Here is a 25782-nt window from a genome sequence, read left to right on the forward strand (position 1 = left end):
AGATTTAACTCGAGCGCGTTCTCAAGTCGGACGAATAACCCATCCATCCACACTTTAGGGATAAGGATGCAATTTTGAGATCATTGCGAGCGCCGTCCGGCTCTCCACGCCGACGTCCCTCGTGAGAACAAACCGGTGCGCGTCGACTCCACGCACAACCTGGTCAACAGCAAGGACATTGCGATCCTCCTTCCACGCGCACGCAATAGCACGAGGAGCATATTGAAGACGGCCATCGTCCTCGTCACTCCACCGATAATTATATGCCGATGTCACGAATTTGTCTGACGTCGAGTCGTGGGAGCCATACATCTCCTCGCTGCCACTTCAGCCATCAAAGGCCCTTGGACTTTTGTTCGATTGAATGGGAGCTAGATAAGACGTGTCTCTGGTCCTTGCAATCGACTGCAATCGTGTTGGGGGTCGGTCTGTTATGGCAATGGCGGAACGAGCCGCGCCCTTATTGGCGCCGTCGGAGGAGGCGACGCACCACGAGAACTGCCCCGGCTGCAGGCAAGACCGGCGGAACCAGCTCCATCTGGGGATTCCTTACCGCGAGTTCTTCTACGTGTGGATCGTCGCCCTCTGCTCCGGTACGACCCGTCATGAGTCCACTGCCCCTTGGAACCCTTTTCCTTTTCGGTTCTTGTCTCAGTGAGAATCTTGAGATCGCCTATTTTTTAAAAAAACTTTTATAATGCATATAATATTTTATTTGTATGAATGTATGTCGTTTTTTTCTCTTTTATTTTTGGTTTTTTTTTTTTTTACATGATAGGTTATGCGAATAGGTTTGGTCGCAGTTTGTCTTTGAACCTTGTTCTTCAAGCGGTAGGAATGTTTGCTGATGCCACAAACACAATTTTACCGAAGTTTCACCAGTAGAAAGTGAAATCTTAAGAAGGCTCTGTTGGTACTTTTGAAAAAGGAAAATCAAAATAATTGTTGTTCCAAATGTTGCTTTGCCAGTAGTTTATTGCCGTACATAACTTCCTTCTACATGATCTCTAATTTGTTTCTTCTTATTGATTTTTCAGCCTTACCGATATCATCATTGTATCCGTTCTTGTATTTTATGGTACGTTCGGCACAGATCGAAATCTCGACTTTTTTTTGCACTTGATGCATATGTCAGAAAATACGTACCTCCCCGAAATATCTTTCTCAAGTTCCTGTGGCTTTATACTGTTGTCTGTTTATTGTGATTCATTCAGATACGTGACTTGGATATAGCCAAAAGAGAGGAAGATATTGGTTTTTATGCAGGTTTTGTTGGTAAGATCTCTGTTGCTTTGAGTGCCACATTATTAGACTGAAACATCATGGTATTACCGTCTGGTGAAGGAAGGAAATCAGCTTTTGCATGCTGACAACATCTTGTTTTTCTCTTCTTTTGAAGGATCGGCATTTATGTTAGGAAGAGCTTTGACTTCGATACTCTGGGGAATGGTGGCTGATCGCTATGGAAGGAGACCAGTTATTATGATCAGTCTTCTTGCAGTGTAAATATCTTTTTTTATGGTTTGTTTATCAATAATTGTTGGGAAATAATCCACATGGATATATCAGGCTCCGTCTTTGCTTGGTGTGTTCTGTGGTGTCCTGAACTCGACCTGTCTTCTGATCCATCTCAGAATTGTGTTTAATACGTTATTTGGGCTTAGCACAAGATACTGGATGGCAATCATGACAAGATCTTTTCTTGGTTTCTTAAGTGGATTGCTTGGTCCGATACAGGTGATTATTCTACTATGTATTGATGATCAAGTAATTCTTACGAATTCTCTCAATTTTAGCTCTTGCCTCACTGTAAGCTTTTGGTTTGAGCACATTCCAGGCTTATGCCTCGGAAGTCTGCCGAAAAGAGTATCAAGCTCTAGGATTGTCAGTTGTAAGTAGTAACTTCATATATCTATTCCTTTGCTTCCCTTCTTTTTTGATTGACGAGGCTAGCTTGCTAAATCTGTAATGCAATTTTAATTTGATATGCATTCTAGGTTGACACATCTTGGGCCATGGGTTTGGTTTTTGGTCCAGCTATTGGTGGTTTTCTCGCACAGGTAATCTTTCCAAAATATTGAATATAACAAGCTATCCATCACGGCCATGTTGCCTGCATCACAGTTGGTGTGGCATCAGTGTTGAGCGTGCACCTGTCTAGATACCTTGTCCATTGTAGAATCTGGTTGCATGCTCACCATACTGTGGCCTCAGAAAGTAAACCACAAGAGAAGCATCATCTATCGACAAAATTTGAAAGAGTAACACAGAAAGTGTTGTGAACTCCTGAATGTGGGACTAAATCTCTGTCCAGCATGTAGACATTCTTCCGGTAGGGACCTGCAGAATATGTTGAAGTCACTAGTGATTAACAACAATAGGTTATGTTTTGGCATGATATTAACATTTTATTGTGTTGATAAATGATGCTTGCTTTTTTATTTTCAGCCTGCAGAGAAATATCCAAATATATTTTCCGCGGAGTGTTTGTTTGGGAGGTAAACTCATAATTGTTTGTCTCATTGCTTTACCAACCATTCCTTATCCTAAGATATGTTTTCATGTCATAACTGTAGGTTTCCTTACTTCTTACCCTGCCTCTGCATTTCACTGTTTTCAGTTGGTGCATTGATAGCCTGCTTTTGGCTTCCTGTAAGTAAGCAGAAGAGTTTTATGATTTTCAATTTTTGTCACAGGCTGTCTCAAATGTGTATCATACTTCATTTTTTTCTTTTCTTAATCACACAACTTGAAAAGGATGTTCTAGTTCTGTTTATTTGAGACTTTCTACTCCTTTTCCAATCATGGCATTTAATTAATAGGGCAATAAGGTATTATTGAATGCTTCTACTCATAACTTGACAAGGGCGAGTTTATTTACAGTGTACATCCACTTCAGGGTGGCATTTCAAGCTAACAACAATTTTGTTTGCCTTAATTTGACTAGTAGTTTGTTGATCTTCTGAAATTCTTTTACTGTAAACAGTAAATATTTTGAGACTTTCAACTTGATGATTCTTTTTACAAATTTATTTTAGATCCTTCACATAACAATAATTTTTATGCTCCATCTGTTCTCTTATCCATATTGGGATCTCATATATACAGGATCTTATGCAATCAAATTTAGCTTCTTATAGGAGCAGTAGCAGAGCTAGAAGTTAAAAGAGTCTTAAACATTATGGATACCTCATGAACTAACATAACTCAATCAAGTCCTTGTAAGCCTTATACTAGACCTAAAAAAATAAACTAAAAAAGTGTAATAATACTTGTACTTCATATTTTATTTAATTAAATCAGAGACCATATTATTAAATCTATCTTTTAAAATCTATTGGTTTTGCAGGAAACTCTGCACATGCATGGTGAAAGTAAAGTGGAGGATGAACATATTAATGTCCTGGAGGCATTATCAAATGGTTCTAACTTGAAAGGATACAGAGGAGAAACTAAACAGAGACGATTGTTTTCTGATCAAAGCTTATTAAAGAATTGGTTGTTGATGTCATCAATCATTGTTTATTGTATTTTTGGACTTCAAAGTACAGCATATTCTGAGGTAAGATTGTTTATTTGATCACACAAGTCTATGTTGAAGTACTATTGATTGATGTCACAATTTCAGCATCTTGTGGTGTTGATTTTCTTTTTTCCAAAAGCTCAACTGTCATACTTAAACGATTAATATCCTATGATCAGTGTGTGATTCTTATGAAACTTTGACTGGGATTGTTCTTTTAAGAGATAAATAGTTGCATTTATGGAAATATTTTTTATTCTAATATTTGACATTTTTATTCTGTTAAGAGGAAATAATAATTCCTCTATCGAGATGTTACTATCTTCTTTTCTTTATTTTATTCTCAGTCGCCAGTTTTCTGTTTCCAGATTTTCTCTCTATGGTCTGTGAGCAATAAAAAATATGGAGGATTGAGCTTTTCATCTCAGGAGGTGGGAATGGTACTTGCAATCTCAGGTACATAAGTTCTTGAAATTTCTGAGACAATTGATTCATAAGTAGTTTAAACTTTAAAGTTAAGTGTCACTTGGTTTGAAGGCAAAAGGTTTTTCATGGTGAACCTGTGCATCTCAATTCTGACTATTTGATTTATTTGCATGTACAGTAGTTAGCGTGTATTTTCTTTAGCAAAGTTCTATTATGTTACCTATCTGGTGTTGTGAAGTCAAAGCAGTGTCGTCTGTTTTGGGAAAACTTGATGAAATTTGCAAATAGAAGACATAGATGTACTTTTCTTATTAATGACAAAACAGTGTATTGTCAACTGGACAGTTGCTGTAGAGTTTTATTCCACCAACTAACAAGATTCAAGTGACTAAGGAGCTGGTTAGCATGTTTCCCATATATCAGATTGCTTACCGGTAATGGATCACTGAATTGCTACAAGCACTTGACTATTGAGTGTAGCCTCGTAAGATTGTGCTTATTGCATTTCTTGGCTCCTTTGCCTGTCAAATGTCAGAGTTCATCATCACTTCAGTGATACCACTAGGATGACCTCGGTGAAGCTGACTGCCCATTTTATGTTGATTGAATTAAGTGGGCATGCCATGAACTTTTCAAAGTGAATGTAGATACATGCATTATTAAGTATGTTCTGTTCATTCTTGAATTTTTTTGATGGAATATGATGCTTGCTTAACATTTGGTATTAGGTATCAGTCTTCTGGTTTATCAATTAGTTTTGTTCCCACATATTGAGAAACATCTAGGACCAATCAATTTAACCCGTGCGGTGGCGGTATGCAATCTTTTTCTCCCTTTTTGTAATACTTTGATATTATGATTGATTTGTTTTTCTTTGTGTGATGCCGTGCTCTTTATTATTTTTAGGCTTTGTTGATACCATTGCTTGCAAGCTACCCATTCATGACAAAGTTATCTGGATTTATTCTAAAACTGTCAGTAAATTGTGCATCTTCATTGAGGAGTATTTTCTCTGTGAGTATCAATTGAACTCAAACTTGTTTATTTTGAATAAGGTGGTGACCTTTTTTTCAATAACATTACTTGCAACCAATGTTTTCTAGCATATAAAAAGCTTCTCAGATTTTTAGTTGTAATCTCCCCAACTGACTCTTTATATGTTGTCTGCAGCTGTCTAACACTTTGAACATTATATTAATTGATAACTGTCATGTACCGTTTAAACTCAATTATATCTGTCAATTTGTCAACAACACATTGTATTCTTTACCACAATAGGAGTTAACCTCCTTAAGTTAATGCAGATATATATGCAATTTGCACTCCCTTTTCTCATGCAAATTAAATATGTGCGTAACTTCATATCATTGATTTGGATTGATAGTTGAAATTGCTTTTATTAGGAAGTAAAATAGTTGCTGTTTTTCCTTATTGGAGAGTGTTCTAATTTGCATCTATCTAATGAATACAGTCAACCATCACTGTTGGATTGAACATTCTGCAGAACAATGCCGTGGTAATTTTGTCCTTCTCTATTTAACATGTATTCTTTTCGTTGTTTTAGACAAATGTGCACTGTCAGGACATCTGTGTTTTGACTTAAATCCATGTTGGCAGTCTCAACATCAAAGAGGTGCTGCAAATGGTATGGCTGTGACTGCTCTGTCCCTGTTTAAAGCTTTTGCTCCAGCAGGTGCAGGAATTTTGTAAGTATCTTCTGTTGCTTGTGGTTCAGTGCTGTAAAAAAAGATTAACTTTTCCTTGTAGCTGATTCTCAATAAATAAAGTGTTGTTTTATATTTCATTAAACAGTTTAGTTTCTTTGTTGTTTTTCCCCTTTAAACAGTTGAAATTGCTCCCAAAAGATTCTGGCATTGTCCTATGGTTCCATGTGTTCCTTAAGGTTCCTTGTTAGGTTACTTTAGGTTACCATCGATGGATAAACTTCAGATGAACCTTATCAGATATAAGAATGGAGGCAATTATTTTCAGAATTAGGACCTAGGCTATCAATAATTGTGACTTTTAAATTGCCAAGCAATTCAACTGTTAGGAAGCCTTCTGAGATGGGTTATAGGAGATAATTGGTTGGTGATGTAAATGATTGTCACCGAACTCATTTTTTCTTAAGTAGCCCTGTTGCTTATTCTCAGATGGTTCTTGCATTAAAGTCATAACTCTGTAAGTTGGTGTTTGATTCTAAGGTCATAAAAGATGAAATCCGTATTACATGAAATTTGGGCTTCTGTCCAGGTCGACACTGTATACGGATTTATGCAAATTCTTATGAATCCAGTTCAAAAATGTTTTAATCCAGTAGTGCTTTCAAATTATTTTCTATTTCTTTACTTGCCAAAAGGACCAACAATTAACTAAATTACCACCGCTATCATTCTTTGGCTTATAAAAGATGGTCCTTCGACCTGTCTTTTCTTCTGGAGAGGCTAGTGATGCAGATCTGATACTGCAGATCGTGATATAATTTCCAATATGACTTACAATCATGTAGTTTGAAACATTTGGCAAGTGTCCCAACAGAGCCAGCATACAGTTTGTTGACATCTAGGAACCAATGAGTTATGAGATCGAGAAGCTTCAGTAAACTAACCATGACCAAACTTGGAAATGGAGAGCAGACTTGAATTCTCTTATCATCGAGAGTAAATAGGCTTAGGGGTTTAAATCATTAAGGTTCAAGTATAGTAAGAAGGTAATGCTGGAAAAGGAGGGTAAAAGGAGAACATTGGGATCTTACAAGTTCTTGCTGTTGGTATAAGTGTAAGAATTCTCAGATTCCAAGTAACTGAATAAATATTGTATTTTCTACCTGAAGCTGCAGTGTTAGATAATAAATTTGGATAGTCTAGCTAGTCAGAGGCAGAATGTCATTAGTTTTGTTCTGAAAGCACAAACAAGAATAAGGTTACTGGAATTAATAAAATTGGCATAGGCAGCATAGGATAATGGGTTTACAGGGCCAGCAAGTGATAACTAACTGTTGCTCAATATTCAGATGATTTGATCTCGACAAACATGGTTGCAGCATTCCACTTCTCTTAATTGATAAAAAAAGATTGTTGAGTGTCCTAATGTGATTTCTTACTGTCAGCTTCAAATAATTGATTCTCTTAATGTTAAATAATTATAAGAATGTAGGCCTGAAGGTGCTTTCAAGAAATAAAATTATAGAGAAAATCTTTGGTGCATGGCATAGTCAATTAGGTACTTTTAGTACTGTTTGATGAAAATAGTTGACATTCATTGATCAGCGGGTCAGAAATGCATGCTCATTCTCATTCAGATGAAATTGGAAAACGTGATGCATGCCTTGACCATCTCAATCCAAGCACATTTTTATACAAGGGCATGTTATTCGAATTGCATATTTCTTTGACTGGGCTTTCTTTCAATTACATGAATCAGCAACGAAAAGTTCATACTAGAATCTGGTGATTATTTCTGGATGACTATCCATAAGATGATAGTACTAGTACAGCTTTTGCAATGTTGCTGTGCTAGTAAGATGGGACAGCAAATCTGCATGTACAAGCTCTTGTGACAAGAAGTGAGAAACACATTTGATAGAGAAAGAACTGATACACTTCTGTAATAATTATAGCTCAAAATTTAGAAATATTCAACACCAATGATTAAGAGTTGGAAAGTACGGATGAAACATGAGCTACACGTTAATCAACAGATTGTGTAGCATAATTATCTATGTTTTGCGTGTACACAAATTGAAAGGATTTTGGATGAGTTTTCCTAATATCTAGAAATTTAATGGATCAAGATCTTAGATAAACTTAGTTACTGTCATGCCTTCTCCAAAAGCTGAGTATTCTTAGCAAAGCATAGAAAATGTTGCTACTGATAATGTTCATTTTCCAGGTATATGTCATGGCTACAAATATTTATGTTGTTTTCCTTTTTTTATTGGTTATTTCTCAGGTTTTCATGGGCACAAAACCATCAAGGTGTTTCCATTTTACCAGGTATGACTTAATTCATGGAAGATATAATGATATTGTACTTGGAAGTGTCTGGGAAAGGCTGTTAATTTGTAAATGGAATAAAGTCTTGATTAAGAAATTTGTTGATTAAAACAACTCTACTGCAAACAAAGTCTCAGTCCCTTCAAGTAGGCCGAAGCCATACGGTCATCCAAGTGGAATAAGAGCCATACATACTAAATATCAACCGAAAACAGAAGAGGATCAGGAACAAATATCTAACAGAAAAAGTAGAAGTTGAGCAAAGATGCTAATTTAATGGATGATCTATATATCAGGCCAAAAACCTCTTTGCAAGCTATATAAAGTAGGTTTAGCCTGCACAATCTTGGTCCTGCTGCACAGTTAGTGTTTTAATTGATTAGCCAGCGAGCTCCTAGAGGACTGACTTGTGAATTATCATCGTAGATTTGCAGTCAAATAAATGGTTTCGTTCAGAAACTATCTACATTGATTCTTTTGTTAATCGAAGGTAAATTTCAGCAGAACTAACTTGTTTGTTGGGATACAGGTGACTATATTGTTTTCTTCGTCTTAGACATGGTTGGGGTCGTTGGTCTCTTATTGACCTTCAAACCCTTTCTGGCTCAACCTGGTAAGAAGAAAACCACAGTAAACACATGAGTGTTTCTATGGGAGGAGTGCTGCGTGAGTTGCAGAGTTGCTGGGACTAGATCAGGACATGATATAGAGTGTCTTATTTTTATTATTTATTTATTTTGTTATATGGTCTTTTCAGAATGAATTTATGATGTTGTGTTGTCTAATATGTGGTAAGTTTTCATCACAATTGTATTGTAAAGGAGGGTGGGCATTTGTCCAGGGAAAACAAGCAGCAAGAAGGCTTTAATCACGCTGTCAAAATAAAAAGGAAAACAAAAAAATGAAGAGAAAGAAAGAAAGAAAGGAAAAAAGAGAAAGCCCATTAAGTGTTCATCTTTTTTGATGTTATCAAGAAAGATGCTTTCAGAGTTTGTCAAAGCTTCTTGACTGTCGTAAATGTACTTGGTTTCAAAAATTACAACCAGGTGATGATCGGAAATCTCCGAAGATGACTTCCAACTGGTTCTGCCACTTTGCCAAGATTTATTGCTGATCATATCCATACACATTCTTGGAGTTTCTGTTAAATTAATTTTTATTTTTGAGTGTCTCCAGCGTGTAAGCTGATGCATGTTGGTCGATATGGCAAAGAACGGAGGAGATGTAGCCATCAGTATCTTCACAAAGGCAGGCATGTATTCCATCATTCAGCTGCTGGCATGCTTCTTCACCCTTCTCTCTCCTCCCTCTACCATCATCATATCTTCACAGACCAGGGCACGTGAATCTCATCTGACATGCGAAGTCTCCTCCTCCGCTCACCTTCGTCGTTGGTGCTCGGCAAAACTTAGTGGGTGCCTGAGCTCAATGATGTCACTCTACGCTCCTCGGCTCTCCCTCGACCGGTGGCACGGCTCAGAAGCCGATAGAGTGGAATGTTGAGGACTATCGTCATCTTACTTCTCCTCTCTATTATCATAAACCGAAAGAGATAGATGCCTTGTACAATGCGCTTTCAACGTAGTTAATGAGCAACAGAAGGAAACTTCACATTGATCTCTCCGTTGCTTTTTGTTATTTAGTAGATTGTTCATAGGGTTCCTCCATCAAAGAACTACTAAGTCGAGAAGTTGGTGTGGGTTTCTGGATGTCTCCATGCCATGTTCCACGCATCAGCTCTCACTCCAACAGTAGAAGAAGAGAAGAACTTGTTCATCGACGGTGGTACTGCTCTCACTCCGGCGAACTGAACTGTTATCCTGGGATGCCACTTTAAAGTTCCGCAGGACTACGTGGGTCATGTCTCCTCAGCCAGTTACAGCATCATTGTCCCCTACCCCCGGGCCCCACCACTTCAACCTTTTCTCCTCTTTATTAAAGACCACAAACAATCTTTATTGAAGACGACAAAAAGCTACTCACTGTGGGCCACCGCTGGACTTTACATCGCCACCGTCCGTCCCCGTTCACCATCGTCCGATCCGATCATGCGTTGGTGATATTCTAAGAGGATGAACTTAATCCAAATAATCGCGATTCATTTGGTTAATGATCGACGTCATAAGAGAGAAATCAGGAGAGGCAAATGCTATGATTGTGGGATAAGTTGATAGGGTGTATATCCAGCTCGGGTCGGGCGGGCGAGCGAGCGAGCAAGCAAAACAATGTTGTTCGTGACTTCAAAGTCTGTCACCTATCAAATAGGTCGAATCATCACAGCCGTCCGATGTGAATTTGAATTTTGAGGCGATTGGTGTCCACAAACCACCAAGACGAGTGATCGACGCGCGAGAATCTGCAGAACGTCTGTTAGCGTGAAAATGGCATCCTGGTAATTTTGAGATGGTCCCAGCAACAAAAGCCTGGCTTCGCTCCTTCCTGCCACTCTCTCCGGCTCAACTCCTCCCCTCCTCCTCGCGAAGAAGCTAGAGAGAATAGAAGAGAAGAGGGGAGAGGAGTCGGATGGGAAACGTGGAGACGATGCGAACCTCGTCATCGCGCCGGGAGATGGGGTCCGAAAACCGCCCCAACACCATCGGTTGCATGTCCGGCATCTTCCACCTCCTTTCCCGTCACCACAACCGCTCCCGGAAACGCCTCACCTCCGGTAACCACACATCTCTCTCTCTCTCTCTCTCTCTCTGAAGGCCGTCCTAACTCGCCGTTTACTCCCCGTTAAAACTTCAGCGAACAGGAAGGAGAAGCCCGCCGTTGCATCTCCATCGAGACCAAAGCTGCCACCTCCGCGGCCGATCGACGACGAGGAAGGGAAGAAGACGGAGCCCCAGCGGTGCTCCTGCGAGACGCCGCGGAGCCCGACAATCCCTCAGGAGATACGGCGGCGGCCGGCCGCAGCCGTCGCCGCCGCATCCCCCGATAGTCCCCGTCGACCTTCGGCACTGGTGGCGAGGCTGATGGGGCTGGAGGACTCGCCGGCTCCGCCGGTGGAAGCGGCGGCGGACAAGCGGCGGGAGCTGCTGCGGGCGCTGGAGAAGTGTGACGAGGACCTCCAGGCCCTGAGGCGGATCATCGAGGCGGTGCGCTCGGCGGAGATCAAGGCCAAGGTGGTCCCGTCGGCAGGCGGACCAGCGGGCCGGCTTGAGTGGGACGGCGGAGATCCCAAGAACCAATGCAACGGCGAGCAACCGAGTCCCGTTTCGGTTCTCGACGCCGTATCGTCTCCTCGGAATCGGTCGAACGGATCCCCGAACGGTATGTTGCGCCCCGCTTCGTACCCGTCAAATAATTTAGGTCATCACGTTTGACACGAATCGTGATGCAGAGAAACAAGAAATCATGACCGCTGGATTGAGGATGGCGAAGCCGCCGCCGCGCTTAGGTGCCTCTCTTTGTTGGTATGCATATTACATACATACGCTTCATGCGTGCGTACTAATGCCGTTGTGCAGGCGAGGAGAGATGTAATGCTGCCCAAATCTGTTCTTTCTACGGTCGGATCTCGATGGAAGCGATGCCGCGGATGGTGGAGCCGAAGGGACGGGCGATCGTGGAGGACTTGGGACCGGCGAAGCTGACTGAGAGCGTCCGACAGCAATGGCGAGGGCGGAGGAGGCGGAGGAGCGCGAGCCGGGCGATGGGGGAGAGCGTGGAGGAGGTGTGGGAGGACGGGGTGTGGGAGGAGAGGTGGGAGGCGGGGAGAGTAGGGGTGTGGGTGGAGGCTGACATCACGTGGGACTTGGTGGAGGAGCTTGTCGTGGAGCTGTTTGGGTGGTGTCTCAAGTTGTCGCCTCCGCCGGGGACCTGTAGGAAGAGGTTGTGCTTCTAGTTGCATGGTAGCTTTGCTCACCTCTACAGAAGAAGCTCTTGTGCCAGTACTGCCTGCAAATGAATAAGATACTAGGAGAGATGATACAAGAAAACATTGTACTCTCTGGTTGGAGAAGAAGCTATCGGTGTTCATATCAAGCGAGAAGCTGGCTGACGGACGTCGATAGTGATGGCCAGATCAACCGTGAGGAGTTAAGGTTGGTTAAAGAATGATTGAAGCGCGCAGGTGAGAGTCGGTTAGGAGACATTCCAATGATTAGTGTGGATAGTTAAGTGATCGATTGTGTGTTACCGAATACAGTATCGGGAAATTTCATGGTAGATCCGTAAAAGAAGAAGGTGAACTGCTCTGGTGGTGGGTAATTTTCCATACGACGACGGTAGGCATGTGAGTTAAAAGAAGGTGGCCCTTTTGGTTCCATTAATCGTGCGCTTTTCCTTTTTTCACGCGCTATGTACTGGAAGGAAGTGTGCGTCTGTCAGGTGGTGCTTGTTTTTATCCAATTTTTGTTCATGACAATCTGTGCGATCGCATGGTATCTGTTTGTTCCCTCTCGTGGTTCTCATGGCATCTCTCATCATTTTGCCACCGGAGTTGCTGCTTTGGCTACCCAACATCACCACTACTGCTACTACTTGGCGGTACGTAACGTATTGGTCCTCATCTTCCTTCTATAGCTCAGAAATCAATCCTCTCCGTGACTGGAGAAGTCGAATTGCTCGCATGCTTACTGGGATGGATATCCTCCGAAGTAATCCAAAGTAATAAGAGAGAAGTTTCTTTCCGATGAGGTGGAAAAAATATTGGTTAGAAGATACCTATGCTTGCTTGCAATGGACGGAGAAAGAACAATAACTGTAGCAATAGTCCAGCCATTGTTTTACTGCACAAACTAAAGGCTTCCACATCAAGACGTTCGCGAATGATTTCCTTGGAAAATTCAACTGCTGCGCGACAAGGAAACAGTAAACCAGTCAGTTTCAACCAATCTTCGACACGAATATAACACAAAGAAAAAGTTCCAACCCTTTAACCTCGCTGTAAACATTGATATCTGAGAGGAAAAAATAAATAAATCCAATAAAAAAAGGGATCTCCACAAAATAAAATAAGTAAAAGATATTTTAAGAACCTCCTAATCCATCTAACGACAGTTTGAACACAGATCCCCTGGACAGTTCAGCTGCCACCTAACAAAGATAGAAGTCTTGCAGAACATTTTGTGACATTCAAAAGACAAGCAGCTGATAATTTTAAATAGCATGCCCATGAGAAAGAACAACCCACCAGAATATACAGATTCCTCTCCTAGTGTGGCCAAAAAAACCACATTCTTTGCACCAGTTATCTACACTACGAATGAACATATAGCCCTAAAAGCTCTTCTGAAGAAAATGATAATCTTCACCAACTCACATACGTACATAAGTAGAGCATAGTCTTTCACATGTAAAAGGATACCCAGCAACAGCAAATGTCTCTCTCGAAGAATGTACCCTCTACAGCCTCTAACTTACTCTATTGGAAATTGTTTGGTACAGTAATCTAAGCTGAGTATTCCACTTGTCTATGGCAGTATATTTCTTCAGTCCCTTTGACCTGTACAAGAGAAATTTACTAATTTCATATCATAAACGAAAAACATATAAATGGAAGCTAGATTACAGAGGAAATTGAATGACCTGTCACTCCGCTCTAATACTCTGTTGACTTGATCAATGTGACCTTGAATATGGTTGTCCAGAATCAAGGAGACCAAGAGCTGCTCTACATCTTTCTCTGGCACATTGAGTTCCTAAAAAGATGGAGCCAAATTTAACCCCAGCGGAGACAGGAAAGTACTTTACAAGGGTCCCATACCCAATTAAAACTTAGTAAAGCAGCAACCACAACTGTCAGAAAAACAAACTTGACAGTAATCGGAGGCAAAAGAACACAAAAAATGCTCTTTGAAACCCAAAACAGATGACTTGTGCAGTACTTTATAATCTAATGTTTGAAGCAGTAACATCAGATCTAGGATTAAGCAAATTCTGCAGATGCAGTAGTGTTCTGAGACGAAGCCTTTTTTTAAGTGCGGCAAACAGAAATTCAATTGTCTTAACAAAAATGTCTTTCACAAGTCTATGATGAATGAATTTATGTATGTTCAATATCCCATGCACATTTCACATTTGTTCAAAACTGCTAGTAAGAAGTTAGTAAGCTACTTGTGTGTGAACATGATAAGAAAGAAAAACAATCACCTTTGAGATGAATGGAATCCTGATTCGAGTGTAGGGCTTTATGAGCTTGAGGAGAACTTGGGTTCTGATATTCTTCAAAAGATCCTCAATATAGTTTCGGATGAAGGGATCATCCATGATTGTCCGTCTGTTACTCTGCAAAAAGCATCTTCGGCCTAGCTCAGAATGCATGTAAATTATCATGTTTCCCAGTCAAATGGTTAACAACATAGCACAGACTTGTTACCTTCAAGATTTTCTCAAACTCCAAAATCTCATTTCGCTGATATGCTGCTATCAGATTTGCCATTGCCAAGACCTCAGGATCATTCTTGTATCTGCATAAGGTTTCAAGCAAATCTTTACAGGGACCAAGTCTCAGAGAATAACATTGATGAGTGTGAACCTCAAGAAACTTACGGCTTTGCCACTTGCCCATCAAATGGATTCACTTCAGATTCCATCAACATGTTGGCAAGAACCAAATATCTGATGTGTGATCCAACATATTATAGAGAAATGAGAGCTGGACTGTAATAATTATGCCTCCAGATACACAATTCACGAAAATAATATGTTAGATATTTATATACTTAAGACATTGGATGCAACTCTGATTTCCAGCTTCATCTCTTCAAAGAAATCAGTGGCAGCTTCTGCCCATTGTCTCTCAGCCATGTGCATTTTCCCGCCACATTCATGAATTATTCCCATGATTCTTGGATGGGGTATTGCAGACTTTATGGTAAGAGCCTTCTGATACAGTTGCTGTCATACACCATATATTTAACAAAGTAAACACATTTCAAGAACTTGAGTTGAAGTTAAAAAACCAAAATCAAATAAATAACAGAAATAATGATAGCAACCTCAACGAAATCCTTACGTAGAAGCACTAACAGAGAAATCTTAGCACCAGTGCGAAGACCGGAACTAATCCATGAACCAATATGGCAATCTTTACTGGATCTTCATGAAATTAATGAATGATAATCGGATCATCTTCCGAAGAATAGAAAGCAATCCTCCATCTGCTCTTCAGATAAGAATCCTCAACATAGAATTTACCTCTGCATAACTAGTCTTTCCAGATAAGCTGTATCCTACATAAATAAATTTGATGGAAGATTATCCATTATTTTTGTTAAATGGATGCTTCCGCTTATAAGGTCCTGCATACTACATATGTATCAACTATATATAGTTATGCAGGCCACATAAGCACCCCAGATAAGCATCAATATGGAATTGGATAATTGCAATTATTTTTGCTATGATATTGTTTAACAGTATCAAATATGGTCAATGATAATATTATATACACCTTCACATATCATATCACTTAATAACTTCTTTAAAAGTATAATATCATTCCATAAGTTTTTTATTCGATCATACAATATTCTATATTTATTTATTTTATACTCGATTATATTTTCCAAATATTTTCATATGTATCACTTGTGTGCTCATATAAGGTTTGGACAGAAGAGGGTCCTTGACAAGAGGAGTAGCTTACTGGTATTTGAAGGTTTACAGGAGTATAGGGCAAATTCCAATATTTAAAGGGGTACCCGGGTGATGGAGTGTAAACCGATGAAATTCCCCAAAAAAATTGTTAAACAAGTATGTATAAGCAAAATAAAAATCTGACATAAAAAGCTATTTCACTTTTGAAGGCAAGCTAATAATAAAAGGATTCAGATACAGCAACAGGAATTGGCAGTAACATGTTATAATGTGCTGAGATTAGAAAATAAGAACAATAACTTTAATTGGATCATTATTGAGGGCTCATCAAAAAATCTTCAGAACACAAGTTGAGCTGTAGATTTCATAATTCAGCATACATATACATATTAAAAGTTTGATTGCAAGATAAAATGATGCTTTGCAGTGCTTAGCACACTGCATAAATTAGAAAGAAAGAAAACTTAGCAGCTAGCTAGATCACCATTCATTCCGTTACCATATTTACCATTCCACATGAACATCATTATCAAAGGGAACAATTGTATCCAAGTCAACAAGGTTTTATTTCAAGACTGCAAAACATGTTTTTTCTGGAGCACATCAATTCATTTTATGATAATTATTAACGTATTTTTTAGAATAACTTATTGACAAATTCAACAGCAACAACTGAGAAATGAGTGAGGCAATAAAGAGAGAGAGCATAAAGAATGTCCAACCTTAAGTTTTTTGTTATTTTTGGTCGTATACATTTGAATCTCAATAGCATAGACCTCTAGAAGTTGTGTGCCTTTTGTTTGATCATCGGTGCCATCTTCTCGCCGGCAGGATTTGTGAAGTTCTTTTAATATCTGGATGAATCAAAATATCAGTTAATGAATCTAAAAGCAAGCGATTCTAAGGAAGATTTGAGAAGTTTTATTTGAAGATATAAAATTACCTTACCCATTCGTCCATATTCACCCATGTCAAACCAAATTGTGCAAAGTTTAAGATTTGTCTTAAACCAAAGTCTCTGCAGACACACCAAAACTAGTTTGCAATTCATCAAAATCCAACAGTAAGTAACAAATAGTATACATGGATGCATAAGAATAAGAACATACCTCATTCTTTGCCTCCTCAAGTGCCTTTAGTGTCGTCTCATAGAACTCCTGCAGAAGACCAAAATTCTGATTTGCGGAACCCGAAACAAAATCCATTATGTTGTTTATACATTTTTCACTGTAGTTACGTGTAACAGCAGATTTGATATATGTCAACTTCTCCCTGTAGGCTGTCATCATCTCTTTGTACTTGCCCAACCGATAGTATAGCTTAACTGTTTGTTTGAGAGCTTTGAATCCCCTGTTCAAAAGGATAGTGATCACAATTTAGATGCAATACATAGTTTAGGATGGAAGACCAAGAAACGACAGCTTATAGTAGCAGAAAATCACATCATTGCTGCACCTGGAACTTATCCAACATTTGAGCGTTTCAGAATCTATTAGGGTGGCACCTCACCTTCAATTCAACACAAAACTATTTTGCCAAAACAAGGATTATAAAAAAGAAGCATTCTACCTAAATAAAAGCTTTTAAACCCAACAACTGATAAAAAAAACTGACATTTCAGTTGAGAAACCAGTCTACGTGATTTGGCCATTAACTTAAAACACATCACACATGCAACTGAAATAACATCTGGGAGTTCATGTCAATTACTCTTAAGCATTAGGTATATGCAAAAGTGGGAAGATGTCAAGTTCCACAAGTATCTCCATCCTGCATGTGCATGCCATACAACCATTAATTGACAAGATTAATTTGCACGAATGATTTTCTAATCCACATAAACACAACTTTTTTCCCGGGTCATGTATCTATAAATAATTGGCAGAAAGACATGAGATAAATGTCTTTGTAACCCACTAAAGACATTTTAGCCTTACTCACATTCCTAGGTTACAGATATCCTTATGCCAGTGTTTTTAAAAGTACTAAACGCCAAAAGACATCAAAGTCCCAAAACACCCGAGGTGCTAGGCGAGCACCTAAGCTCCCAAATATTAAAAATTTAAAAATATATATTATGATTGATAAATATATATCTAAGCAGTATTTTAAAAAGGGATGAAATTTGAGGTGGGTACTAACTGCTAAGCAATGTTTTTTAACCACTGTTATGTTTTAAGTAGTGTTCTATGCAGTGATTTCATATCAATGTGATATTTGTGGCTAAACAGAAATATGCTAAACAAGTTGCTACCGATGGAGACCTATGCTAAACAGTGATTCCAATATGATGCAAGTTAATCGAAATGAGAAAGAGTCGACTGAGAAGAGAAATAACTGGCGACTGTGGAGGAAGGTGGGGGAAGGAGAGAACAACGGACAAAAATGCAACGACAAACAGAGCATATGAAGGAGGCGAACGAGGTTGCCGATGACAGCGAATAGAGCTCTTTTTCTAGCAATGGACGGAGCGTATGAAGGCGATGGACGTATGGCCTCACTTTCGCTTCTGGTTTCTTTCCTTGGAGGACAGGGTGTGTTAGCGTACATTAGTTGGTTCAGTTGAACCAACTTGTCTAATCAAACCCAAGCTTGTGGCCGATCAGATTTGGCTTGCGGTGCCCCCTCGAGGCACCTGACACCTGGGCTCAAGTGAGTGCCCAAGCGGCGATTCATTGAAACACCTCGCCCCAAGGTTTTGCGAGGCGCTTGGGTCATGCCTAGTCTTGCCCAAGCGCCTTTTGGAAACACTGCCTAATGTTCAAGATAAACATGTTTCTTGTAGCCACTAATGATTAGACTTTTGTTTGTACATTAAAACAAAATGTGACCCTGAGCCATTTGCCAACCAAAACATCTGTGTATCCAACCATCTACCACATTAAAAAGAAATGTAACACCAAGCTACAAGTTACTGTATAGCATCATGTACCTCATGTATTCTACATATATCATGCATCTTATCAAACAAAGCACAACAATCTCCTGGTAAATGGTTGCTGTCCCATGGAACAAACCAATGACAATGATAAATGTGTCATATATGTGTGTGTGTGTGTGTGTACACTATGTATACACACACACACACACACATATGTATACATATATATATATATATATATATATATATATATATGTGTGTGTGTGTGTGTGTGTGTGTGTGTGTGTAATAGGGAAGTTATGTAACAATATCAGATGGTTACCACTCAGCTTTCTCAGGTTCCATGCACACTACTTCAGCAAAACCAGCAAGTGCTTCCTCAGGATCAGTTTCCACTAAACCTGTAAGACAAACCATAGATTGAAAAGTTCAGTCCAAGAAAGATGCATATCATAGTTAGCAAGATGATTATCTGAGATGTCCACCATTTCAGCATATTACAGAAATGCACATCATCTCAAGACAATATCAAAATTAATACAAACACAATTTGACATTGAAAATGATATTACTTTAACATGCACAATCAGTTACCATAAAGAAATATAATCCAGTATCTCCAACGGTTAATGGCAGAAATGACAATTAAATGTTTTATCACATAAAAGAACTTATTGCATCAACCATCATATAGAATAAGCTGACAAATGAGTCATATAAGCTAATACATGTTGCCTTTATCGCATACTAAAACTCAACAGGGAAAAACCTAGGATGGTCATACAACAGAGAGCTGTGTTCGTTGTAGAGCGTCTTTCTTTCGGTGCCTGATATATGATACAGTCTGCAGTGCACTTTGTGTAAGCTTATGAAAATTATGGAGAGCTATATTCAATCTTAGTGGACTGCAGAGTGTAAATGCAAATTATGGGTCATTTAGGCCTGATTTGTTACTGCAATTGCACACTGTATGGAATCAAGTGTGATCCAGATTTGGGTTTGGCATTTGGGCTAACTTATAATATTTAGTTCAAGTAGTAAAAGTGTTAGCTGGAGAGATTGCCATGCTTTTTCTGGCCTCACAAGTCAGATATGGCTTCTAATGCCGTGGGGATCATTTTTTTGCAGAGTTTCACATTAATTCAAGCTCATTTATAATTGGGCTGCAAACAGAATAGGAATATATAAGATTTACCCACCTGCTTATAAGGATGATTAGCCGAGCAGTTACGGACTTGAACAAGATGATTGCTAAGTGAGGCCAACAAAATTTGGCTACCAACAATGATGGAGATACAAATACCTTTGGCAGTACGTCCTTCAGCCACGATTTTAATGGATAAATTATGAAAGGATTGAGTTAGCCTTCGTAAATTACACTCTTTGGTGGGGAGAGAAAAGGAACACAAAGGGAGGACAAATAGACGCCATAGGGTGATCACCTTTAGAGTTGTAGTATTGGTTCTCGATGTCAACATCCTGCTCCTCAGGCTCCTCGTCGGAGTACTCGAACCCGTAGTCCTCCATGTCAGCATCTAACAGACCAAAAAAGACAACATTTTCAGGACAATATGCCAAAAAAAAAAAACCAAAACAACAACAAAGTCAGTATAACACACTCATTCTTTGACAACCATTCATGAAATAGGAGGTCTAAATCCAATCCGGAAACGAAGATATAAAAAGACTCGACCAAAACAACCCTGAGACGCAGCTGCCAATAAAGATCTACAACGATGACAAATCCCAAAAACATCAAAAGGAAATAGAAAGAAACCGCAAGATCGCTTACCGGAACCCATGGTTTGCAACTAAGGCTTGGTCTGGTAAAAGTATCTGGAGCTTTATACGGAAGGGTTTCAGAGAAGAACCACGAGAGGGAGGAGAGCGCGAAAGAGAGAAAGCCGAGCCATCGAGTTCGACCAAATTGATCGCCCCCGTGACGGGAGGTCGGGCCCTAAAACCTTAACTGCGGCGCAACCACGCCCAAACCTCCTATGGCCATTGGGCCGGACGTATTTTACAAAAATATAAATAATAAATAATTCTCTTTTATCTGTGAGTTGAGGAACACGTGTCATTTCAAGCACAAACACGTGCTGAGTGAGAAAAAACACATCTCTTATTTATTATCCGTCAATTTCATTTAAAAATCGACCAAATCGATCGGTGTCGGCCGATTGTTTTGACACATCTGATCTCCTAATCGAATCAAAAGGGTTTCGAGTGGATTTACCAATCTATTTACTATATATATACCATCTTCTATCACCAGCCAGCCATATTACACTCGACACAGAGAACCGAATACAAGTGTCCGATGTAACATAACTAGAGAAAAGAAACACTCCATAAATATTAATTAGGCTGAAAATAGAGTGAGATGCATATAAGATTTTAATTGATATCAAAAAAGCCTTCAAGTGTCACTGCTGAATAGGAAGAAAATGACTCGATCTGTATTGAACTCTGATGCTGAATGGTGTCACTGCGGGAAGCTTTGTTTTGCTCGTATATGGATGTAGGTCAAGTTTGACTCTGATGCAGGAGTTGAGCCCTTCTGTAACTTGATTCAGAGGTCTGTATGTGTTTTTCCTGAGGCACCTACGAACTCAACATCCAACCACCAACATAGAGAAAAGAGAATGTTTTCTTGTCCTTGTTGCAGCTCAACTTTTTGAGGAAATTCCTGAAGCTTCATGAATCTCTTATCACTGTTCAGCCTCTTCGATTCTCCTTGTTGCAGCTGAGACTTCCTGAGGAAGTTCTTGAAGCAGCATCGATCTCTTGTCATTGTTCAGCCTCTCTTCCAGCAAAATATAACGAAAAGGTTATGCAAATCTGATAAGTAGTTCTTGAATCTGCACCCATCTCTTATCATTGTTCAGCCTCTCTTCCAGCAAAATGTAACAACAAGGTTATGCAAATCTAGTAAGTAATGCTCTTGCACAAAGAACAAAAGTCCCAACTTATGCACAAGCTGTACATGAAAATGAACCAAAAAAGAAAAAAATAAGTATTAGAAGAAAATTACAAACAAAATTCCTCCAGAACTACCCTAATAGTTCCATGGATCACTAGTATGGTGCAACCTGATTGATTATTTCTGCTTTCTTTATTGCAACATGTAACAACGGCTCCAAGGTGATCAACCATGGCAAAAATGTGGCAGGCTGATGAACATTTCTCCTTGGAGAAAGGCGCGGCAAGCAACTCTGTTTCATGGACGATGCTCATTCCTAGTGTATTGAAAGATTTGTCAAGTAACACCTGCAAAAATCATGTGCAATGATACAAATATCATTTCGCAGAAAGTAGCCTCTCAACAAAAACAGATGAATCGGAGAGAACGAAGCGCAGAAGTGCCAGTCTGCTATTTTTATATTAGTTTGCAAGAGGTGAAGGCATGACAAACAGAGAAGACTAAACATTTATCCATGGCTAATGTTGCACCAGCTGCGGAGTTCTCTCTCCTCCTAAACATGAATACTTGTTCTTTTTTCTCTTATCCTTGTATCTTATTTTTCATCAGGAAGAAGCTATTTTAGTCATAAATCTTCTCTGACAAAATCTTTCACCATATGATACTTCCATGAATTTGACTGTTATCATTTTTTTTCATATATATATATATATATATATGCATTCCAGCCGTTTCAATCATAGAACATTGATAGAACATCTCTTGTATACCATTGAACAGAAGAAGGGGAAAGAAGCTAAAATTTCATTTCAGTGATTTATAAAGAGCTTGTATAGCACCGTCTGAATAAATCAGTTAAATGGCATGCAACTTAGAAGATGACTATTTGAATCTGATAAAGCTCCTGATTGTTGGTTATACACGGGCATTGAGTAGATTAATAGTCTTCTTTAATCAGCTATTTCTTAATCATACAGAAGACTAACAATATAAACACTGGTGACAACCAATATAAGTTTTAAAAGCCTTGCTTGTCTTAAGCCTTGCAAGAGCTTCGTGTCCAGTTTCAAACTGGTATTCTTTATGATGATAACACCAGCTTCTAAATGGTAAAGAAGAGAGGACACGAAGCTCATCGCTATGTTTCGCTATGTTTTCAATCCACAATTGAACTTGTACTTAAGGAAAGAAGTTGCCTGTGCCTACCCTCTATTTGATTTTAGGTTCTGGTTCATAGCAGACACCAAATCAAAATTAAAGATATCAATAGTCAAAGGATGATATTGCAGATGGGTATGCCATTATCATAAAGGAGTTGATGGTCGTGACGTTATTCTGCTATAGGAAAGAAATCTTACCTTACGTCTCTAGGAGATGACCATCATCATCGACATGAGTTGAAATGTCGTTTAAGCAGCTCTCCTCATCAGACATTTCATCCATAATCATTCCATCTGCTCTTATGCAGGTTTGGTTGTTGCATGTGGATGCTTGTTCTGTAGGTTCTTGAACAACAGGAAAAGCAAATGGATAAGAGGCAACATCTTCATGCCTTCCTTTTTCCTGAATATTATCATCAATGGCAGTGCAATCCAAGTCCTGCATTGTATTCGTAATCTGCATATTGCTGCTTAACTCGGTCATATTGCCCATTTCCAAGTCAATTTTCTCCTTTGAGCCAACGATATTTATCCCGCTATTCCAAGAAATAGAACTAGCTTCTGGTGAATCTTCAAGCACCCATGACCGGAAATCATTCAATGAAGGAGGAATCTTTGAGAAGAAAACATCTTTAAAATTTTTCAATAAGCCCTTGTTATATGGATTCTCCTTCTTATCATAACAGTACCGGAAGTTCTCGTATGTCGTCTGTGGAAGCATAAACAAGTAAAATCAAACTAAAAGTTAAAGAACTGGAAAACATGCAATCCGTATATAGTGATGCTGAAGTTATAGCTAATCAGACAACAAGACGAACAGAATCATATATTTGACCAGAATTTAAATTCTTAAGAAGCCAATGAAATGCCAGTGATTGCTGATGGATTAATCATTCGTGAACGCAGATCTATTTACACACAACATGATGGATCCAACAAGTAATGATGACCGCCAAATATTACATAATGCTACCTGATTTGTGCTGATTAAGTAGACATGGAATGCTGTCAGTCCACCGACAAACCAAATGGCTATGAAAGTGTACACAATGAGAACAAGTGATAAGACCTCGCTTCTCATGGACTTCCAGACAGAATTGTGGTATCGTTTTCCTTCTATAAGAATGTTTAACCATGAGAAGGTGAAGACATATATGCAAAGAAAGGTTGATGATGATATAAACAAGAAGAAGAACCGATAGTTGCGCTGCAGACATCAATAGGAGTTGGTCAAATTACAAACAAAAAATAGTGATAACAAAAGTTCTGCACTTTGTTCAGAAGGGAGAATCAAGCATGAATTTTGTAGGTTGCTTACTACTCCGATGCACTGATCAACCCATGGACAGTGGTGATCGAACTTCTGAACACAATTATTGCAGATCGAGCAATGGGAAGCCCGGGGTGGGCGATAAAGCAAGCATGTATCACAGAACTTGACTCTTACGGTAAATCCATCAACATTAACATCCTTTGTACGGGGCAGCTGTAAGTGTGGAGTTGCTGCACTCACCCACTCCATGGAAGGAGTGGTGACATCAAATGCTTCATCAGAATCCGGGGGTCGAGCATTTCTTGGCACTATGCCTGGATCTCTACTAGAAGTCAACAACAGAAAAGCCAAATCCTGCATCATCATCATCATAATAAGGATGTCACTTGGAAATTAACAGTGGGCTTTGATGGAAATTAACATGCTGATTTCTCTTGATATATCACTTACTGCTACAGTGAGAAGTGCCGTCACGATCAGCACTGGAGATCCAAGTATTCGATTTTGGTTATCGTCGTCGGTCATCTCATGGTTAAGAATTTTGGCAAGCACTTGAGAACAAAACGCAATCGATGGACCAGCAATGAGAAGCATTGATAGAGATAGTGAAGCACCATCCGGACCAAATATTAGCCTCCCACCACACCAGAACCTCTGAGAACAGACAAAGATACATGCGTGCTCATCGACGAATTAAGTGTTAATCCAAACACCAGCAGCATAACCAGTAGCAATATGATAACTTCAATGCAACAAGGTCACTGTAGAGTAACACTACCAACTATATATATGCAAAATTCACAAATTAATGACAAATAACAGTATAAAAAAGAAAACTTTGTAACCTATCCAATCAATGTACTCATCAAAGGTTACGGATAAAGTAGGAATTGCATAGGACTAAGAAAAGAAAAAGGATCCGTGGATCATTTCTTCCATGCCCTAAATGAATTTGGAGGCAAAACTCATCCGCAAATTCCGGTCAGCCTTTATATGTCAAATACTCAACTAAAAACAATATAGATTTGTTGTAAAGTGAACAAATTCCTCCCAAAAAATCACAAAAAGCAAACAAACATAGATTGCACGATTAAGGGGGGAATGGCTGAGAGCCCTTACATTGTTTCCCTTCCAAACTTGATAGAGCCTCCTGAGTCGGGGCATTGCGGTGTCAGCAACCAGCAAAAGGCTAGTAGACCTTTGCAATCACTGATAAAATCCGAAGCTCGTCAGAAACTGAGATCAGAGAAAGAATCGATAAACTGCTGCTCCTTTTTCCTCTCGTCTCTCTGGTCCCCGGATGCTTGGGATTGGATCCAGACCTTCTCTAATTAGGAGAAGATCTCTGAGTTTTCGCTTGGCCAATATACGATCTTCTCAATTAGGCTGCGGGCTTTTCGCGGGAGATTAGCCAACGACACCAGCATCCGACATCCGTGGCTGATAAATAGGTAGAGAGCTACGTGACACGTGCACTCCAGACGACAAGCGCCCATCACAAGGTGCACGTGCGAGACACACGTGTTTGCCTCCGCATTTGCGAACCTGAATCCTGTTGTTGGATTTTACCGTTCTGGAAGTTCCCGGTGGAGGCGGGATCAGATCCAAGTGTCTTAGGACTACTGATACGAGAGATTATTTTGGGAGAAGTAGGTATGAGTCGTATGGACAGTCATCGTACACCACTCTTTCAGAGTTCACGGTGACCGGGAAGTGGTATCCATGTTCTTTTCAGTATTCGATCATATTATACTTGGAAGGATTATGCAAATGTTTGACAACAATTTATGAATTCTATTCACAAGAGAAGAAGCTCGATTGATGAGCTTTCGGGATAACGTGAAGCCAGCTATCCCTGACCATGGTGTAGTTGGCACAAATGACAGGTTACGCATGCATTTGATGCAGGAAAAGAGTGCCATGAGAGTACATGGTTTTGCTTCGGTCAGAGTTCCATCCTTCGACAAGGTCAGGGACGTGAGTAACTTGCATAAGTAGTCTGAGAAAACATTCTCGCACGTTTGCAGCTATGGAAATGCTGGATTCTGTCAACTTG

At 39.5% G+C, this 25782-nt stretch overlaps 3 protein-coding genes and 1 pseudogene across 8 annotated transcripts; 2 read left to right on the forward strand and 2 right to left on the reverse strand.

Annotated features, from left to right (window-relative positions):
• The first annotated feature begins 112 nt into the window (after positions 1–112).
• Positions 113–9634, forward strand: LOC135614554 (probable peptide/nitrate transporter At3g43790). 4 transcript variants are annotated; one of them, XM_065112044.1, is made up of 17 exons: positions 428–593; positions 1038–1078; positions 1215–1275; positions 1400–1502; positions 1635–1737; positions 1838–1891; positions 1998–2060; positions 2449–2498; positions 2577–2652; positions 3350–3562; positions 3892–3979; positions 4678–4763; positions 4856–4963; positions 5421–5465; positions 5567–5655; positions 7901–7944; positions 9121–9634. In XM_065112044.1, the coding sequence occupies exons 1-17, from the start codon at positions 434–436 to the stop codon at positions 9288–9290; spliced, it is 1554 nt and encodes a 517-aa protein (XP_064968116.1). In that variant the 5' UTR covers positions 428–433; the 3' UTR covers positions 9291–9634. The 4 variants fall into 4 exon arrangements, with proteins under 4 accessions (XP_064968114.1, XP_064968115.1, XP_064968116.1 ...); XM_065112045.1 differs by having other exon boundaries at positions 8474–9215; XM_065112042.1 differs by lacking the exon at positions 1038–1078 and having other exon boundaries at positions 113–593.
• A 646-nt stretch (positions 9635–10280) lies between these two features.
• Positions 10281–12313, forward strand: LOC103987301 (uncharacterized). Its single transcript, XM_009405563.3, has 4 exons — positions 10281–10612; positions 10693–11217; positions 11288–11344; positions 11415–12313. The coding sequence occupies exons 1-4, from the start codon at positions 10468–10470 to the stop codon at positions 11789–11791; spliced, it is 1104 nt and encodes a 367-aa protein (XP_009403838.2). The 5' UTR covers positions 10281–10467; the 3' UTR covers positions 11792–12313.
• Positions 12314–12893: 580 nt separating this feature from the next.
• Positions 12894–20355, reverse strand: LOC135614555 (COP9 signalosome complex subunit 2-like; annotated as a pseudogene). Its single transcript, XR_010487596.1, has 12 exons — positions 20163–20355; positions 19813–19905; positions 18693–18771; positions 16599–16839; positions 16433–16507; positions 16212–16343; positions 14613–14787; positions 14440–14508; positions 14267–14357; positions 14041–14175; positions 13477–13589; positions 12894–13393 (listed from the first exon to the last, which is right to left on the reverse strand). The product of XR_010487596.1 is annotated as a COP9 signalosome complex subunit 2-like (transcript).
• Positions 20356–21299: 944 nt separating this feature from the next.
• LOC103988296 (probable protein S-acyltransferase 1) lies at positions 21300–25133 on the reverse strand. Of its 2 annotated transcripts, XR_001978509.2 has the most exons (7): positions 24846–25133; positions 24177–24380; positions 23772–24080; positions 23427–23660; positions 22652–23162; positions 21463–21640; positions 21300–21350 (listed from the first exon to the last, which is right to left on the reverse strand). XR_001978509.2 is itself a non-coding variant. In XM_009406844.3 (6 exons), exons 1-5 carry the CDS (start codon positions 24888–24890, stop codon positions 22653–22655), a joined length of 1302 nt encoding a protein of 433 aa, XP_009405119.2. In that variant the 5' UTR covers positions 24891–25133; the 3' UTR covers positions 21300–21640; position 22652. The 2 variants fall into 2 exon arrangements, 1 of the variants encoding a protein (XP_009405119.2); XM_009406844.3 differs by having other exon boundaries at positions 21300–21640.
• Positions 25134–25782: the final 649 nt, after the last annotated feature.

The sequence above is a fragment of the Musa acuminata genome, chromosome BXJ2-6 (genome assembly GCF_036884655.1).
Source record: "Musa acuminata AAA Group cultivar baxijiao chromosome BXJ2-6, Cavendish_Baxijiao_AAA, whole genome shotgun sequence".
NCBI classification, from domain to species: Eukaryota; Viridiplantae; Streptophyta; class Magnoliopsida; order Zingiberales; family Musaceae; genus Musa; species Musa acuminata.